The sequence below is a fragment of the Loxodonta africana genome, chromosome 9 (assembly GCF_030014295.1).
Source record: "Loxodonta africana isolate mLoxAfr1 chromosome 9, mLoxAfr1.hap2, whole genome shotgun sequence".
Taxonomy (NCBI): Eukaryota; Metazoa; Chordata; class Mammalia; order Proboscidea; family Elephantidae; genus Loxodonta; species Loxodonta africana.
This window is the reverse complement of record NC_087350.1, coordinates 113,906,985-113,926,408: the sequence shown is the minus strand read 5'-3', so window position 1 is coordinate 113,926,408 and position 19,424 is coordinate 113,906,985. Positions and strand designations below refer to the sequence as shown.

At 45.2% G+C, this 19,424-nt stretch overlaps 1 protein-coding gene across 1 annotated transcript in view; it reads left to right on the top strand.

Annotated features, from left to right (window-relative positions):
• The first annotated feature begins 3,993 nt into the window (after positions 1-3,993).
• Positions 3,994-19,424, top strand: part of PGM5 (phosphoglucomutase 5) — a 182,730-nt gene continuing 167,299 nt past the window's right edge. Inside the window, exon 1 of the mRNA XM_064290557.1 lies at positions 3,994-4,328. Within this exon, the coding sequence (XP_064146627.1) occupies positions 4,068-4,328 (261 nt within the window). The 5' untranslated portion in view covers positions 3,994-4,067. The remainder of the gene's footprint in view (positions 4,329-19,424) is intronic.

The following is a 19,424-nucleotide window of genomic DNA, read 5'->3' as shown; positions in this document are numbered from 1 at the left end:
TAGAGCCAGAATGCTCCTTAGAAGTGAAGATGGTGAGACTTTGTCTCACATACTTTGGACATGTTATCAGGAGGGATCAGTCCCTGGAGAAGGACATCATGCTTGGTAAAATAGAGGCTCATTGAAAAAAAGGAAGACCCTCGATGAGATGGGTTGACACAGTGGCTGCAAAAATGGGCTCAAACATAGCGACGACTGTGAGAACGGCGCAGGACCAAGCAGTATTTCCTTCTGTTGCACACAGGGTCGCTATGAGTCGGAGCCAACAGGATGGCACCTAACAACAACAACATAATTCAGTGACAGTGATTACATTCATCCAGTTACACAATTATCACTATCTTTCTCCATGCTTTTCCTCCACCATTAACATAAACTCAATGCTATGGGGTATTTCTTAGTTTCGGATTTTAAGTAGTCCTTGGGTGGTGCAAAAAGAGCCTGGGTGATGCAAGCAGTTTTGCAATTGATTGCTAACTTAAAGGTTGGTGGTTCGAATCCACCCAGCTGCTCTGCGGAAGAAAGGCCTGGTGACCTGCTTTCGTAAAGACTACGGCCGAGAAAACCATATGGCGTAGTTCTATTCTGTAACTCATGGGGTCGCCATTAGTTGGAATGGGTTCACAGCAAAGGGTTTGGTTTTGGGTGGTGAAAATGGTTAGTACCTTTGGCCTCTAACCAAAAGGTTGGAGGTTTGAGTCTACCTGGAGGTACTTTGGAAGAAAACAAGAATAAAAAAACCAAACCTGCTGCTGTGAGTTGATTCTGACTCATAGTGATCCTATAGGACTGAGTAAAACTGCCCTACAGGCTTTCCAAGGCTGTAAATCTTTATGGAAGCAGATTATTGCATCTTTCTCCTCAACCCAGAAGAAAGGTCTGGCTGTTTATTTCTGAAAAAATCAGCCATTGAAAGCCCTATGGAGCACAGTTCTATTCTGACACACATGGGATTGCCATGAGTCAGAACTGACCACAGTAATTGGTTGGTTGGTTGGTTTTGGTTAAGGAAAGGAGGCAGGGAATCTGTAGCCCCTGCAGAAGGAGAGGAAGCGTGCAGAAGCCCCAATCCAGCTCCTGGTCCCCAGTCCTTGTTTAATCTGGGCTTGTTTATTCCTTCCTGGTAGGACGTTAAAAAAGACTTTGTTACAATCCAGCAATTCCACTCCTTGGAATATATCATACAGAAATAAAAGCCATCACATGAATAGATATATGCACACCCACGTTCACTGCAGCACTTTTCACAATAGCAAAAAGATGGAAACAACCTAGGCGCTCATCAATGGATGAATGGATAAACAAATAGTGGTATATTCACACAACGGAATACTATGCAATGATAAAAAACAAGGATGAATCTGTGAAACATCTCGTAACATGGATGAATCTGGAAGGCGTTATGCTGAGTGAAATTAGTCAGTTGCAAAAGGACAAAAATTGTACGAGACCACTATTATAAGAGCTCAAGAAAAGGTTTAAACACAGAAGAAAACACTCTTTGATAGTTATGAGGGTGGGGAGGAAGGGAGAGGGGGAGTCACTAATTAGATAGTAGACAAAAATTATCTTAGGAAGAATTATCTTAAGAAGGGCAACATACAATACAAGGAAGTCAGCACAACTGGACTAAACCCAAAGCTAAGAAGTTTCCTGAATACAACCAAACACTTCAAGGGACAGAGTAGTAGGGGTGTGGGGACCATGGTTTCAGAAGACATCTATGTCAATTGGCATAACAAAGTTTATTAGGAAAATGGTCTGCATCCCACTTTGGTGAGTGGCTTCTGGGGTCTTAAAAGCTAGCGAGCGGCCATCTAAGATGCATCAATTTGTTCCAACCTACCTGGAGCAAAGGAGAATGAAAAACACCAAAGATACGAGGAAAATATTAGCCCAAGAAACAAAAAGGGCTGCATAAACCAGAGACTCCATTAGCCTGAGACCAGAAGAACTAGATGGTGCCTGGCTATCCCCAATGACTGCCCTGACAGGGAACAAAACTGAGAGTCCCTGACAGAGCAGGAGAAAAGTGGGGAGCAGAACTCAAATTCTAGTAAAAAGACCAGACTTAATGGTCTGACTGAGACTGGAGGAACCCCAGAAGACATGGCCCCCAGACTCTCTAACCAGAACTAAAACCATTCCCGAAGCCAACTCTTCAGGCAAAGATTAGACTGGACTATAAGGCATAAAATGATACTGGTGAGGTATGTGCTTCTTGGCTCAAGTAGGCACATGAGACTAGACGGGCAGCTGCTGTCTGGAGGCAGGATGAGAAGGCAGAAAGGGACAGGAGCTGGTTGAATAAAAAAATTTTTTTTTTTTGGAAATTCGGGGTGGAAAGGAGCAGTGTGCTGACATAGGGATAGCAACTAGGGTCACATAACAATGTTTTGTATAAGAAACTAACTTGAGCTGTAAACTTTCACTTAAAGCACAATTTAAAAAAAAGACTTTGTTGTTTTAGGTGCCATGGAGTCAATTCCAAGTCATAGTAGCCCTACGTGACAGAGTAGAACTGCCCTGTAGGGTTTCCTAGGCTGGAATCTTGAGGGAAGCAGATCATTAGGTCTTTCTCCCTGGGAGGGACTGGTAGGTTTCAACCACCAATCTTCTGGTTAGTGCCTAGCAGCCGGTGCTTAACCATTTTACCATTAAACCCCAAAACCAAACGCCTTGCTGTGGAATCGATTGATTCTGACTCATAGTGACCCAGGGATCCTTAAAAAGGACTTTAACCAAAACAAACAAACAAAAACAAAAACAAACAAAAAACAACAAACCAAACTCCTTGCCATCTGGTTGGTCATAGCGACCCTGTAGGACAGAGTAGAACTGCCCCATAGGGTATCCAAGGAGCGATTGGTGGATTCAAACAGCAGACATTTTGGTTAACAAAGGCTAAACCACTGCGCCACCAGGGCCCCAAAAGGACTCTAGCCTCCTCCTACTAAAAGAGATTTTGGGGGGTAAGAGTTCAGCAGTGTGGACAAGAGCAATGTGGGACAATCTGTTCCTAAGCAGGAGCTGGGCTAGGAAGCGGGAGAAGGGCACGAAGAGGAGCGAAATATGTGTCTGTGTCGCTGCAGTTGCAACCTTCACAACAAACAAGTAAGCAAAAATAAAAATAAAATAAATCCTTTTTCCCCCATATTGAAAAGAGTGCCTCCTTGAGCAGGCTAGGGAAGCGAGATGGCCTGGGTGGGTCCCGCTGGACCGAAGGGCCTGACAGTCGGTGATTCCCAACAACAAATGGTAGCACAGGGCGTGTGCGCGCACACAGACACACACGCAGCCCTGGCCTCCAATTTCAGCGCTGGCAGAAGATAACAATTCCCAGCTCGCCTTTCCAGGGTTATTTTTGGCCGGGGTTGTTCTCTGATGGCAAAAGGTTTCAGACCCCTCCTACCTCCCTCCTAGTCCTGATTGAAAAGAGAAACGTGTGCGTGCAAACTGCTCATTCCCAGGGCGCCGGGGAGAGAGGGCTGCCGCCGGGAGGGGAAGGGGGCTGGGGGTGCTGGAAGGACCCCGCACCCTGCTCAAACGCCTATCACTATTTCCTAGCGGAGGGTGCGCCTTGGAGGGAAGAGAGCGCCAGGGAAGGCTTGGGCCAGGCGCGGGAGGTGGCTAGCACTGGGACCTGCCTTTGGGAAGCCCCGAAAGTCAGTCCAGCTGGGGGAAAACTCTGGGCGCCTGGAGCAATCGGAAGGGAGAGAAAGTTGGGTCGGAGAGTTCAGTCTTGGAAGGCGGCGCTGGACTCCCCCGGGGCGGCGAGGACGCGTGGAGGGAGGGTCGCCGCGGGAGGGCGTAGGGCGCGGGCTCCGACGCACAGCTTGGGCGCAGCGCGCAGGGTGTGGGCTCTCGGAGGCCCCGCAGGGCGTAGCTGAGTGCTCAGAGAGGAGGGTGGCTGTCGCCGCGGGAGGGCGCAGGGCGCGGGCTCAGGGTGAGGGCGGCCGCTCCGGGACCCGGCGGGGCGGAGTCGGGCACGGGGCCAGCCAGCAGGGCCCGGCCCCGGCACAGTCGCTCGGCCGGCGGAGCCGCGGCAACTCCGGCCAGGAGGCGCCATGGAGGGGAGCCCCATCCCGGTGCTGACGGTGCCCACGGCGCCCTACGAGGACCAGCGGCCGACAGGAGGCGGGGGCCTGCGGCGGCCCACCGGGCTTTTCGAGGGCCAGCGCAACTACCTGCCCAACTTCATCCAGAGCGTGCTGTCGTCCATCGACCTGCGCGACCGCCAGGGCTGCACCATGGTGGTGGGCAGCGACGGCAGGTACTTCAGCCGCACGGCCACTGAGATTGTGGTGCAGATGGCCGCGGCCAACGGGGTGAGTGACCGCGAGCCCCTGCGTGCTACCGCGCCCCCGCCACCCCTCTTTCCCAGGCCTCCCTCCTGCCCACTTGTCCTGTTGGAGAGGCTCCCTCGGCTCCCCGGCGCTGCCACTTTGCCGGGTCCCTTGTCTCCGGCGTTGGCGTCCCCCCACTGCCACTCTCGGTAGCTTCCTGGTCACTCAGAGACCTGGGCTCTAGCAGTGCTCACTGCCCGGAGAATCCTTGGGGGTCCCCACCCTTCTTCGAGCCCCGTCGGGCACCCAGAACCTGCAGTCTCCCTGAACTCTCCCCAAGTCTCCCCACCTACCGCACCTGCTTGTTTTTCTTTTCGAAGTTTTCTCCCCATCCCTTTCCATTCCAGGGCAGCTCCGGGTTTTAAATGTTTATTCCAGCCACTTTTGCTCCCCACCCTCCCCTACACGGGGCCAACATAGCTCTTCTGTGCCCTATTTTGCAATCATCTTCTTTCCCCCTAAATCTTGGCCCTGCCAAATTTCACAGTAGGGTTGTCTCAGAAAACACAATGCCACACGCACGCATGCACACACACACACACACAAGCACACAGACACACGCACACACGTGTTGATCCCCGACATATTTGGCAAGTGTGGACCCTAAAGGTTTTTAATACCTGGTTTGTTAACCCAGCGGAATTATTTAACGCTGAATTTGACTAGGGTGGGGTGGGGTGGGATCAGTTGGCGGCTGTGTAATAGCCGGGGCTCTCAGTTGCAGAGGCAGACCTGTAAATGGTCCGAAGTGAGATACGCAGCATGGCTTGCGGAAAGCAGCAATTCCCAGCTCCTCTCCGATGCCTCTCAGCACTGGACAACATTTCATGCCTCTTCCCTTTTCAAATTTCATCCTCATTTCCGCCCCCCTCTCCCATGGTCTCTGCAGTCTTTTTTTGCAATCTGAGTTCTCAGACCTTTTCTCCCTTCTTTCTCCCTATCCAAAACTAGAAAGGCCTTTGGGCGTCTGCCCCCACCCTGATGGCCTCCTTTCCAAACTCTGCTACACCTCGAGGACCTCTGCCAGAGGAATACCTACCTTCAGGGGTCTCTGAATTACCTTGTTAATGCAGCCAGAAGGAGCCCTGGTGGCCCAAAGGTTAAGCACTTGGCTGCTAACTGAGAGGTAGAAAGGTCAGGGGTTCAAACCCAGGAGCCATTCCATGGGAGAAAGATGTGGCAGTCTGCTTCCATAAAGATGACAGCCTAGAAACCCTATGGGGCAGTTCTTCTCTGTTTTACCTGGTGGCTAGGAGCCAGAATCGACTAAATGGCACATAACAACAATACAGTCAGACCCACCCACATCTAATCTCTCTTAAATGAAATCTCTTTTGCAGACATGTAAATGAGTGGGGACATCTTTAAAAGTGAAACTAAACAAGTGTCTGGCACTTGGCTCCTCTCCCTCCTTCCCATCCCTCTCATTTCTTGTTAAATGCTTCGCTCTTGTCCACTGAAACTCCTCCTTCTCAGTGCTTCAGAGATGGGGAAAGAAGTTGTTTTTTTAATAACCAAAGCAATTGGTAGAGGCGGGGCTGGGGGGCCAGTAGTGGTCTCTGACCCCAGCAGACAAAGATGTTGGGATCCGGGACTTGGATTTCTCCATGGCTCCTTACTTGGGATCGAAGCAAATGGGCTTGAATCAAGGAGTTGGAAAGAAGTTGATGGATGGTCTCTTATTCTTGTCTGACAAAGCTTTTCCAGGGGAATGACAGGGAATAACGAGCCCTGGGAGCAAGGGCAGCTTCCCTATCCCTTCTGGGGACAACTTTTCTAAGGGGTGAGAGAAACAGCCTGTTCAACGTTTGTCGTGGGTCGGGCTGTTTTTGCAGCTACAGTTGTTGTGTTGGCAGGGCGAACTCTGATCATGCTTCCCTGTTCCTCGCCATGCTTTATCATCAGCGTGCTTCAGTCTCTTACTTCAGTGGGTCTTCTCCGATAAACACATTTTATTAACTTTCAGAGTGGAGATCTTTAACGGGATAAACCCTTTGCCATCTAGTGGATTCCGACTCATAGTGACCCTATAGGACAGAGTAGAACTGCCCCGTAGGGCTTCCAAGGCTGTAATCTTTACTGAAGCAGGTCACCAAGTCTTTCCTGGGTGGATTTGAGCCACTGACCTTTCTGTTAGCAGCTGAGCTCTTACTCTTCCACCACCAGGGCTCCTTCTACCATATTCCACAACATAACCTCTGGTTGTCCCCCCATAAGAAATACTAGGATGATCACAGGGTAAAGGTGACTGCCTGTATCTTCCATTATGTCTCTCTTGGGACCAGCCAGTAGTCTGTGGGATAAACTTTGGTGCCGTGGAAATATTCTGTTCCTTATTAATCTTTACCCCATTTAGTGTCTGTTGGTTATCCTTGCCTGAGCTGATTATTTCATTAACCTGTTGCCGTTGAGTCGATTCTGACTCATAGTGACCCTATAGGACAGAGTAGAACTGCCCCATAGAGTTTCCAAGGAGTGGCTGGTAGATTTGAACTGCTGACCTTTTGGTTAGCAGCCGTACCTTTTAACCACTATACCACCAGGGCTCCTGCTATTTCACTGGGGGTTTCAAAATGATGATTTTTCTAAATCTCTAATTCATTGACACATTTTAGCTGATATTTTTCTATACAGAGAGCTTTCGCATGTGATAGGGGCTATGGGGTACCTGAAATATATTTCCTCTGTTTAATTCTCTCTCTTTTTTAAAGAACAATTTTCAGTGAAAGGCTTAGGTAAAATAGCCAGCCCACTGCTGGCAAAGGAGTTCTGTTTTGTTGGACTTGCTTCCCCTCTTTTGAATATCACTACGACTCCGGGAGTATTGCGGTGAAAATGTGAGAGCCGGAACTTGACAGTACTGCCTTGTTTTTCCAGGTGTCACAAGTTTTCTGCCTTTGAAAGGGTGCAGTCTTACCACTTCTCTATCGCTTGTCTTAGTGGAAAATATTGGTGTTTTCCTTCTCTGACAGGTTTCTGCCTTATATGCGTTCCAGTTTTTGCAGGTTTTACTGTATACATTCGATTGAATGAATTAGTGAATAAATGAGAAGATCCTTTTTACCTGCTTTTGTAGATTTTATGTGGCTCATATGAATTTATCTAAAAGATCTCTAGAAATGATTTTAATTTCCCTTTTTGAGTTACAAATGACACCATTCTATATAGAATAAAAGGAAAAATAATTTCTAAGTACAAAGTTTAGTTTGTAAACTGTTGGGGTTCCCCCGCCCCGTTTGAATCTTCATATCCTTTTTGGTGGTTCAGACTCTTTGTATGTCGGTTCTAACTCCTTAAAGAATTCAAGAGTGGAATGCAACATAACGCTTCAAGAATGCCTTCCTCTTTTTCTAGGTGGATTCACCCGAGACTATGGGCATCTATTTCTCCTCTTTATTCTAATCTTTTTTTTTTTAGTCCTAAACTACCTGGTGGCACAGTGGTTAAAAGCGCTCAGCTGCTAACCGAAAGGTCAGTTGTTTGAACCCACCAGCTGCTCCGCAGAACAAAGATGTGGCAGTCTGTTCCTGTAAAGATTGTTGCTGTTGTTAGGTGCTGCCCAGTTGGTTCTGACTCATAGTGACCCGGTGTACAACAGAACGAAATGCTGTCCAGTCCTGCGCCATCCTCACAATCGCTGTTATGCTTGAGCCCGTTGTCTCAACCACTGTGTCAGTCCATCTCCTGGAGGGTCTTCAACTTTTTCACTAACCTTCTTTTTTTTTTTTTACCAAGCATAATGTCCTTCTCCAAAGACTGTTCTTTCCTGATAACATATCCAAAGTATGTGAGACGAAGTTTCGCCATCCTTGCTCCTCGGGAGCACTCTGGCTGTACTTTCCAAGACAGATTTGTTCGTTCTTTTGGCTGTCCACGGTGTACGTTAAAAACACACACACACACACACAAAAAACACAAAAAAACCAAACCTGCTGCCATCGCGTTGATTCCAACTCATAGTGACTCTATAGGACAGAGTAGAACGGCCCCATAGGGTTTCCAGGGAATGCCTGGTGGATTCAAACTGCTGACCTTTTAGTTAGCAATGCTATAGCTCTTAACCACCAGGGTATATACTTCCTTAGAAATCCTGTGGACTGTTCTACCCTGTCCTACAGGGTGACTATGAATCTGAATCGACTTGATGGCAGTGAATTTTTTTGGTTTTGGTAAACTACCTTTAATATAAACAAATCTGTCTTGGAAGAAGTATAGCCAGAATGCTCCTTGGAAGCAAGGATGACGAGACTTCGTCTCACATACTTTGGACATGTTGTCAGGAGGGATCAGTTCCTGGAGAAGGACATCATGTTTGGTAAAGAAGAGGGTCGGCAAAAAAGAGGAAGACCCTCAATGAGATGGACTGACACAGTGGCTGCAACATTGTGAGGATGGCACAGGACTAGGCGGTGTTTCGTTCTGTGGTACATAGGGTTGCTATGAGTTGGAACCAACTCGATGATGCCTAACAACGAGAGCAACAACCTTTAGTATTGGACAGATGTCAGCACTGCTTCTGCCTGAGATGTTTCTCACTTTTTCTAATACCTGCTTTCTCTGAAGATGTCGGTGTATAACAACACTGTCCAATAGAACTTTCTTTGATGATGAAAATGTTCTAGAACCAGGGCTGTCCTACCCACTAGCCACATGTGACTACTGAGCACTTGAAATATAGCTAGGGCAAACAAAGAAATGAATTTTAAATTTTATTTAATGTTAGCCAGTTTAAATTTAAATAGTCACTTGTGACTAGTAGCTGCCATATTGGACAGCATAGCTCTATAATTTAGCATTTAAAATCTCTTTTTTATTTTTATTTTTTAGATGGAGCTATACTTACAACCAAAAGTAACCACAGGGCAAATAAAGGTTAAAAAAAAAAGATTAAAAAATGTTGCCATTGAGTCGATTCCTGACTCACAGTGACCCTATAGGACAGAGCAGAATTGTCCCATAGGATTCCAAGGAGCAGCTGGTAGATTTGGACTGCCGACCTTTTGGTTAGCAGCCGTGCTCTTAACCACTGCGCCACCAAGGCCCCCAAATAAAGGTAGATCACCAAATACTACAAACACTCACGTGGCGAACCCAGAGCAGTTCTTCGTAAGAGGTAACCACACCGTCTTTTGGCTTCAGCCTTGGAGGCAGTGAGATATGGGGTGGGGGATATGTTTCTCTCCAGCTGCTGGGAGGCTCTTTTTCTTTTCCCAGCCCTGCCATTCAAGCTGCAGGACAGATGCCTGGACTCTTGAAATGCCTTGAAGCCTCTTGTTTCCTCTTCTATAAATTGGGTATGACAGCATCACGGAAGTATCCCAGAAATCAAATGAAGCACTTTGAAAGCACTTTGTCACACCTACAAAGCTAAGAAATGGCAAGGTTTGTTATGATGTACGGCAAGCTGAATGCATCTCAGATTGTCTTAGTTCCTTAGCGCTGCTATAACAGAAATACCGCAAGTGGATGGCTTTAACGAATAGACATTCATTTTCTCACAGTTTTGTTGTTGCTGTTGAGTTGATTGCCCCATAGGGTTTACTAGGGTTTAGGGGAGCCGAGTGCTAAAACATTGTGGCTCTAGGGCTCCTTTTGTCACAGTTTAGGAGGCTAGAAGTCTGAATTCAGGACACCAGCTCTAGGGGAAGTATCCAGACAGGTACTTGCACTGATTTTATTTGATCACAATGGGCCATGAGGGGCTGGTTGTGGCAAAGAACGAGAATACACGTGCCTTGGCACTTGCTACACGTATCTGGGGAACAAATCTTGGTGTGACCCCAAAGACAAGGAAGGACTTGAAAGGGGAAGCAGTGTGAGAGGTGATGGTGGGTGAGAAGTAGGGAGGGAAGAAGAAGGAAAAAGAGGGGTGAACTGCTTCAGCACCTGGAGCTTCTTCTTTGGAAGGATCTGAAGATCCGGAGTTGAGTGCTTTCGGTCTTGTCTCTATCAGGACAAAAGGGCTGGTTGTGATTTCTCTGTGTTTCTTACTGGTGTTCACTTCAGAACAGGGAATGGAAAGAGCTGCTCTCTCTCAGACATTAGGAACGGGAGGTTTGGTGGTACATAGCTGCTGGCGAGTCGGCCCCCAACTCATGATGACGCCATGCACAATGGAACAAAACGTTGTCCCATCCTGCACTACTTCCTTGATCAGTTGTGGATCAGACTGTTGTGGTCCATAGGGTTTCCACGGGCTGATTTTTAGAAGTAGGTTGCCAGGTCTTTGTTCCTAGTCCATCTTAGTCTAGAACCTGCACTGAAACCTGTTCAGCATTATAGCAACAGGCATGCCTCCACTGACAGACGGCTGGTGGCTGCTCATGAGGTCATTGGCCGGGAATCGAACCTGGGTCTCCCACATGGAAGGTGAGAATTCTGCCACTGAGCTGCCACCGCCTGATGGAGAGAACTGTAAAGAACCTTCAATAACTACATCCTGTTTCCTCTTCCAGACCCCCACGCCTGAGCTGTAGAATTGGGAAATACATTAAGTGAACAAGAGCAAACTTTAGGGAGCCCTTGATGTCTATCTCCTTGTTTGGGTCAGCTCCTTCTTGATACTTTGAGCCTCTAGTCTTCTGTCACTCTTTATGGGGAGGTAAAGGGAGTGAAGCGGAGTTCTGGTGCTGTGGAGTTTAAGCGCTCGGCTGCTAACTGAAAAGTCAGTGGTTCAAAACCACCAGTCAGTGGTTCAAACCCACAGGGTTGCTATGAGTTGGAATCAACTTGACGGCAGTGGGTAAAGGGAGTGAGGAGGTTTTGAGAACAGCTGGGCCCTCCCAGTTGCTGGGGTGGGTTATTTTAAGCTTTGTTTAAAGTGTGCAGAGCCCCAGATGGCATTTTTAACTGAGCCGCTTTATTAAATCCTGTGATAATGCATAATGTTTATTGAAAAGGCAGACATACATCCGAAACATTACGTGTGAAAGTTTTGAGAATTTCCTATATAACATCTCTTGGAGCCCTTCATGAGTGCCACAAGTTTCCTAGTTTCTGTACAAACTTGGAGAACAGAAGTTGGAACCCAGTATTGGAGGAGTCCAAACATAGGTCCTGGACTCTCCATCTTACCCGTCGTCTTTTGGGCCTCAGCCACTCTTCCGTTAGACAGTGGGAATAGGAGCAATCATTGTAATAAAATTTGAAAGAGATTATTTGGGGATAGGAGTGCCTGGGTAGTGCAAATGGCTAAAGTACTCGGCTGCTAACTGAAAAGTTGGTGGTTTGAGTCCAGCCGGAGGCACCTTGGAAGAAAGGCCTAGTGATCTACTTCGAAAAATCAGCCATTGAAAACCCTATGGATCACAGTTCTACTCTGACACACAGGGGTCGCCATGAGTAGGTGTCAACTGTATGGCAACTGGTTTTGGTATCTAGGAATAAGAGGCAGAAAAGAAATAGGCCTAAATTGCTCAGGGCTTTTTAAATTGAAGGTAGAAAACTAGGGCGGTCATGTCTTGGGTCAGTCTGTAGTCTTGAGAGTTAATTTGCAAACACTCACGTATGGCCAGTATGCCTTTGTTGTTCATACTTGCATAGCTGAAGGAAAATTTTTATCTCATTTGACTCTCATTAGTTATGAGTGAAGTGGTATCTAGAACACACAAGGCTTTTTAAAAGCCACATTTTTTGCATCTTTTTTTTTCATTTTTATATTTTTCATCTCTTACATTTTTAGTGGTGTCAGCTTTTGGGGGTAATGGTGTCTGTACTTGTATGATGAGAAAATTTTCAGGAGACATTTCAACCCCAAAGAAATTATTTATTTATTTTGGCCTAAAGTCATGGAAGTTTTTGACCTTTTATCTCCCTATCAAAGTTTTTACTAATAGGTATTCTGTTCAAATATAATATATAATTATTGCCTTTTTATTGTTTTTCTCAAAATAAGATTTCTATTTTTTTTTTTTTTTTAAGTTATGGGTACCTAGTTTTCTAGTTAGGAATTTCTAATTGAAAGAGAAAGGAATTTGAAATCAGACTAGAGTTTATCCTATTTGGTAAAAAAAAAAAAAAAAAAAAAAAAATTTGGTAAAAGACTCTATAAAATACTGGGAGGAGAGCTTTACAAGTGGTTGATAGCCACAATATATAAAAAGCTCTTCCAAATCAATAAGAAAATTTAAACAATTCAGTAGAAACGTTGTCTACAACACCACCAAACACATGAAAAGGTGATCAATCTCATTGCTAATGCAAGAACTATAAATAAAAAGTTTATTAATTTGAAAAAAATTAGAAATACCCACAGTTGGAAAATTGCCATGGTTGCACACTGTTTGTGGATGTTGATACAATTTTTTGGTTAGGCAATTTGGCAGTATATATCCAAATTAAGAGTGTTTGTTCAATAACCCAGGACTTCCTTAGTCTACGAACCTATCCTGCAGGTTTTCTAGTACAAGTGTCCAAATATCTAGGTACAAGAATGCACACAGCAGGGTTCTGTTAAAGAAAAAATTGGAAACAATGTATAGGTTCAACAGTTGAGAACAGGTACATGGTTTATGAGACAGCCACACAATGGGTACCATTAAAATCCATAAACAGAGGAAGTAGACCTTTATATGACATAAGAAAGCTTTGAATGATAGCTTGTTAATTAAATTAAGAAAACAATTAGTAGAGCATTGTGGATAGTATGATCCCACTTTTGTGTATACAATATAGGCATAGAAATAGGCTTAGAAGAACACACCCCAAAGAGTTAACGATGGATCTATTTGGCGTGTGTGTGTGGGGGCGGGGGGGAGAAATCGTATACTTTTCTTTGTTAAAAAAAGATACGTGTATGTGCATTGCTTTTGTAATTACAACACGTCAGTAAAAACTAATGAGAAAAAAACTAGAAGATCTAGATTGGAGTTAAAGTACTGCCATTCGCAACTTGTATGAGCATGGGGAAGTCACTTAGCCTCCTGGAGTTCGTTTCCTCGTTTATGAAAATAGAGAAGGTCATAGCATTCACCCCCACGTCTCCCAGGGCTGCTGGGAGGACTGAATGTGGTGGGGGGTTATTACTAATTATTGTGTTTACTCATATGACACAATCAGTACTAGAATATTTTTCCCCGATTAAAATACAAGAAGCAGCACATGTATGTTTTTTGCTCTTAGGAGCTTTTCTGTCGGAAGGCATCTGTCGATGTGCTGGTCACAGTTGCTTTGGTGGGGCTTCCTCTTGACTTTTGGCATTCCTCCACACTGCTGGCAAGTCTTAGGTGGCGGCTGCTGAGGTCAATACCCTCCTGGCTCCCAACACACACACACACACATATGCACACATACACACACTCATGCACACACAGTAGGACATAGTCATGTACAGCACACAAGCACACACACCCCAACACTCATGCACATAGAATCACACACACACGCACAAGCACACACCCCTACACACAAGCACACATTCGTGAACACGCAAGCACACACATATGCACACTCATCTGCACACAAGCACACGCACAGACATGCACACACAAGCACACTCACACTCACACATTCATGCACACACAGGCACAAATAAAAAGCACGCGCTCATATACAAGTACACTCATGCACATAGCACAGCCTCATACACACATGCACACACAAGCAGACATAATCACACCCATGCACATACACCACACACACACACACACACACACACTCACACACGAATTCACAACATACGCACAGGCACGCTATCATGGACACATGTGCACACAGTCATACACACTCACACGCATACGCACACCCGCGCACACACACTCGCTCTACCAGGGTACTTGGGTGGCAGCAGCGGCTTTGGCCTGAGACTGAGCTCTGAAGAAAGGACCTTTTTTGCACGGCCCGCACATGATTTCATTATCTCCTGCTGAGGACTGGCTGTCTCAAGGCCCCCTTTCCACTTTCAACCTCTCTGAGGTTCAGGCTGTGCGAAGAGCAGAGCCCCCCCACCCCACTGCACCCCACCGAAGCCAGGTCATGATCGGCCCGTTTCACCAGGATTTCCAAGCCTAGCGGGTGGGCCACGTGAGAGATTACTGAGGGGAACAGACCAGGAGAGGCTAAGAGACTCCATGGTAATCTGCTAACTCGTCTGCGAGGGCATAGCTGCCCGTACCTGCGACACGTCAAAGTCCTTTGTCAGATGCTGTCAGGCACCTGTCCCTGCAGCACCCCCCCCACCCCAGTGAGGGCTAGAAGGCATGATCTCTTTTTTGGAGAGGACCTCCCAAATGTAAAGTGGTAGATGCATGGTCCAGAAGACCCAGCCTAGCTGTCACAAATAACGGAAATGGTTTAATCCTGGTGAGCTGTAAACCTGACGCCAGAGGCTGCTTGTTCACTGGGACATCACACACAGGGCGGGGGTGTCTAGCTGACCAGCAGCCGTTACCTGACAGCTAGGTGGAACTGCATCTGATAGGGTTTGTTTAAAAATCCACGCAAATGTGTTTTCTTTGATTGTGAAACCTACTCCAAGATAACATAGCTCTAAAGAGACCCTGTTGTCTTTGGAGATTTTATATATAAGTGTGTACATATAATATAGTATAATAGAATGTAACATAATTATAGTATAAACAAAAACCAAACCCATTGCTGTCAAGTCGATTCCGACTCATAGCAACCTTATAGGACAGAGTAGAACTGCCCCATAAGGTTTCCAAAGAGCCCCTGGTGGATTTTAACTGCTGACCTATTAGCAGCCGAGTTCTTAACCACTGCACCACCAGGGCTCCATATAATAACATATCATAACATAGCATGGTACAGCATGGCACAGCACACAGCACGGCACAACAAGCCCTAGTGGTGTAGTAGTTAAGAGCTTGGCTGCTAACCAAAAGGTCAGCAGTTTGAATCCACCAGCCGCTACTTGGAAATCCCGTGGGGCAGTTCTACTCTGCCCTATAGGGTCCCTATGAGTTAGAATTGATTCAGCGGCAATGGGTATAACCAAGGAGCCCTGGTGGTGTAGTGGTTAAGTGCTCGGCTGCTAAATGAAGAGTAGGCAGTTCAAACCCCACCAGCTGCTCCGTGGGAGAAAGGCGTGGCTATCTGCTTCTGTAAAGATTTACAGCTTTGGCAACCCTGTGGGGCAGTTCTGCTCTGTCCCATACGGTTGCCATAAGTTGGAATCGATGGCAAGGGATTATACCATAACCCAAAGCCCATTGCCATCAAGTGGATTCTGACTCATAATGACCCTATAAGACAGAGTAAAACTGCCCCATAGGGTTTCCAAGTCTGTAAATCTTTATGGAAGCAGACTGCCACACCTTTCTCCTGTGGGATGGCTGGTGGGTTTGAACCATTGACCTTTCAGTTAGCAGCCACAGCACCACCAGGGTTCCTTTTTACTATACCATACATACCATATTACATTATATTACATTGTTGTTTGGTGCCCTTGAGTCAGTTCCGACTCATAGTGACCCTATGTACAACAGAACAAAATACTGCCCGGTCCTGCACCATCCTCATGGTTGTTGTTATGCTCAAGCCCATTGTTGAAGTTACCATATCAATCCATTTCCTGGAGGGTCTTTCTCTTTTTCACTGACCCTCTAGTCTACCAAGCATGATGTCCTTCTCCAGGGACTGGTCCCTCCTGATAACATGTCCAAAGTATGTGAGAGGAAGTCTCGTCTGTCTTGCTTCTAAGGAGCATTCTGGCTGTATTTTTCCAAGACAGATTTGTTCGTTCTTTTGGCTGTTCATGGTGTATCCAGTATTCTTTGCCAATACCATATTTCAAAGGTATCAACTCGTCTCTGGTCTTCCTTATTCATTGTCCAGCTTTCACATGCGTATGAGTCGACTGAAAACACCATAGCTTGGGTCCGGCACACCTTAGTCCTCAAAGGTGACATTCTTGCTTTCTATACCTTAAAGAGGTCTTTTGCAGCAGATTTGCCCAATGCAACGTGTCATTTGCTTTCTTGACTGTTGCTTCCTGGGAGTTGATTGTGGATCCAAGTAAGATGAAATCCTTGACAACTTCACTATTCTGTCAGTTTATTATGATGTTGATTATTGGTCCAGTTGTGAGGATTTTTGTTTTCTTTATGTTGAGGTGTAATTCATACCGAAGGCTGTATCGTCTTTGATCTTTATCAGTAAGTGCTTCAAGTCCTTTTCACTTTCAGCAAGCAAGGTTATGGCATCTGTATATCGTAGGTTGTTAATGAGTTTCCTCCAATCCTGATTTCCACGTTCTTTTTCGTATAGTCCAGTTTCTTGGATTATTTGCCCGGCATACAGATGGAACAGATATGGTGAAAGGATACAACCCTGACACACACCTTTCCTGATTTTAAATCACGCAGTATCCCCTCATTCTGTTCAAATGGCTGCCTCTTGGTCTGTGTACAGATTCTTTGTGAGCACAATTAAGTGTGTTCTGGAATTCCCATTCTTTGCAGTGTCATTCATAATTCGTTATGATCCACACAGTCGAATACCTTTGCATAGTGAATTAAACACAGGTAAACATTTTTCTGGTATTCTCTGCTTTCAGCCAGGATCCAGCTCACATCAGCAATGATACCCCTGGTTCTATGTACTCTTCTGAATCCAGCTTGAATTTCTGGCAGTTTCCTATTGGTGTACTACTACAACCACTTTTGAATGATCTTCAGCAAAATTTTACTTGTGTCTGATATTGATGATATCGTTTGATAATTTCCACATTCTATGGGATCACATTTCTTTGGCTACAAATATGGATCTCTTCCTGTCAGTTGGCCAGGTAGCTGCCTTCCAAATTTCTTGGCAGAGATGAGTGAGCATTTTCAGCACTGCATCTGTTTGTTGAAACATCTCAATTGGTATTCCATCAATTCCTGGAGCCTTGTTTTTCACCAATGCCTTCAATGCAGCTTGGACTTCTTCCTTCAATACTATTGGTTCTTGTTCATATGCTACCTCCTGAAATGGTTGAATGTCGACCAGTTCTTTTTGGTACAGCGACTCTTTGTATTCCCGCCATCTTCTTTTGAGGTTTTCTGCATCGTCAATATTTTGCCCGTAGAATTCTTCAATGTTGCAACTCAAGGCTTGATTTTTTTCTTCAATTCTTTCAGCTTGAGAAATGCTAAGTGTGTTCTTCCCTCTTGAGTTTCTGACTCTAGGTCTTTGCACATTTCATTAAATTACTTTGTCTCCCCAAGCTGCCCTTTGAAATCTTCTGTTCAGCTCTTTACTTCATCATTTCTTCCTTTCCCTTTAGCTACTCTACCTTCAAGAGCAACTTTCAGAGTCTTTTCTGGGATCCATTTTGGCCTTTTCTTTCTTTCCTGTCTTTTTAAATGACCTTTTGCTTTTTTCATGTATGGTGTCCTTGATGTCATCCCACAAATCATCTGGTCTTCAGTCGTTAGGGTTCAGTGTGTCAAATCTATTCCTGAGATGGTCTCTAAATTCAAATGGGATATACTCAAGGTCTTACTCTGATTCTTGTGGACTTGTTTTAATTTTCTTCAGCTTCAACTTGAGTTTGCATATGAGCAGTTGATGGTCTGTTCTGCAGTCGGCCACTGGCTGATATTGAGCTTCTCCATTGTCTTTCCCCAGATGCACTTGATTTGATTCCTGTGTATTCCATCTGCTGAGGTGCTCGTGTATAGTCACTGTTCATGTTGTTGGAAAAAAGTATTTCCAGTGAATAAGTCGTTGGTCTTGCAAAAATTTTTTTCATGCAATATCTCGCATCATTTTTATCACCAAGGCCGTATTTTCCAACTACCTAGCCTTCTTCTTTGTTTTCAACTTTCACATTCCAATCATCAGTAATTATCAGTGCATCCAGATTGTATGTTTGATTAATTTCAGACTGCAAAAGTTAGTAAAAAAGCCTTCTTTTTTATTTTCCTTTAAGCCCCAACACATTTGCACAAGGAGTACAGACCTATTTAAGTACTGACATACTGTAATCACATAATCGCACTGTTCTTCAGCAGTGAGACATGTTCCTGCTTACACGTCATTTTTCACAAAGTTGGTGTGTGGTCAGTGATTTCAAATCCACGTGCACAGTGGGATGTTTTCTCACGCAATTAACAAGTATTTAAACGACTGATGCTATCTATGTATCTAGCTTTAGCTCAACCACAAAACCTTCCTTCAAAACCAGGAACTACAACATAAAGAAATTATATTCAAATAACAGTGATTCGTAGAAAATCAAAGCTCATTATGCTAACCATAATTCTTCATTGTTGAGGACCCAGGCAAGTCAGAAGGGCTAATTTATTTGTTCCCACCCACTGCTGTTGAGTCTTATAGTGACCCTATAGGACAGAATAGAGCTACCTTATAGGGTTTCCAAGGCTGTAATCTTTCTGGAAGCCGTCTGCCACATCTTTCTCCCACCTAACAGCTGGTCGTTTTGAACTGCCAACCTTTCGGTTAGTAGCCAAGTACTTAGCCATTGTGCCACCAGGGTTCCTAATTGATTTGTTAGAATAGTGTTTTCCGGCTACCAGCTGTACAATGAATGAATAAATGTACAAAAAAGGAGATACCTTAAAGGAGATGACGTACGTGAATGAAAATAACATGGGTCTAGCCTATGGTGGGCACATGATAAATAAATGACACGGTAGTTTCTTAATAAGTGGTAGGGCTTTGCTCTCTGTTAAATAGAAAGCAGGGTTCAGCTTGAAGCTCTTCAGTAATACTTGGCTATAAGCTTAATGGAAGCAGATTGCCAGGCCTTTCTTTCTCAGTACCACTGGTTCAAACCTCCAAACTTTAGGTTAGTAAAAAAACAAAAACAAAAAAGCCCAAACCCGTGGGGTCGATTCTGACTCATAGGGACCCCATAGGGTTTCCAAGGCTGTAAATCTTTACAGAAGCAGACTGCTACATCTTTCTTCCAAGGAGCCACTGGTGGTTTTGAACTGTTGGCCTTTCAGTTGGCAGTCAATCACTTTAACCACTGCACCACCAGGGCTCCTTAGGTTAGTAGTCAAGTTCAAACCATTTTTACCACCCTGGGATCTCACCATGAGGGGTATAATTTCTACAGCAAAACCTTCAAAAGCCGGAACCTGTGTAAGGGGAGCCCTGTTAGAGAGGGAA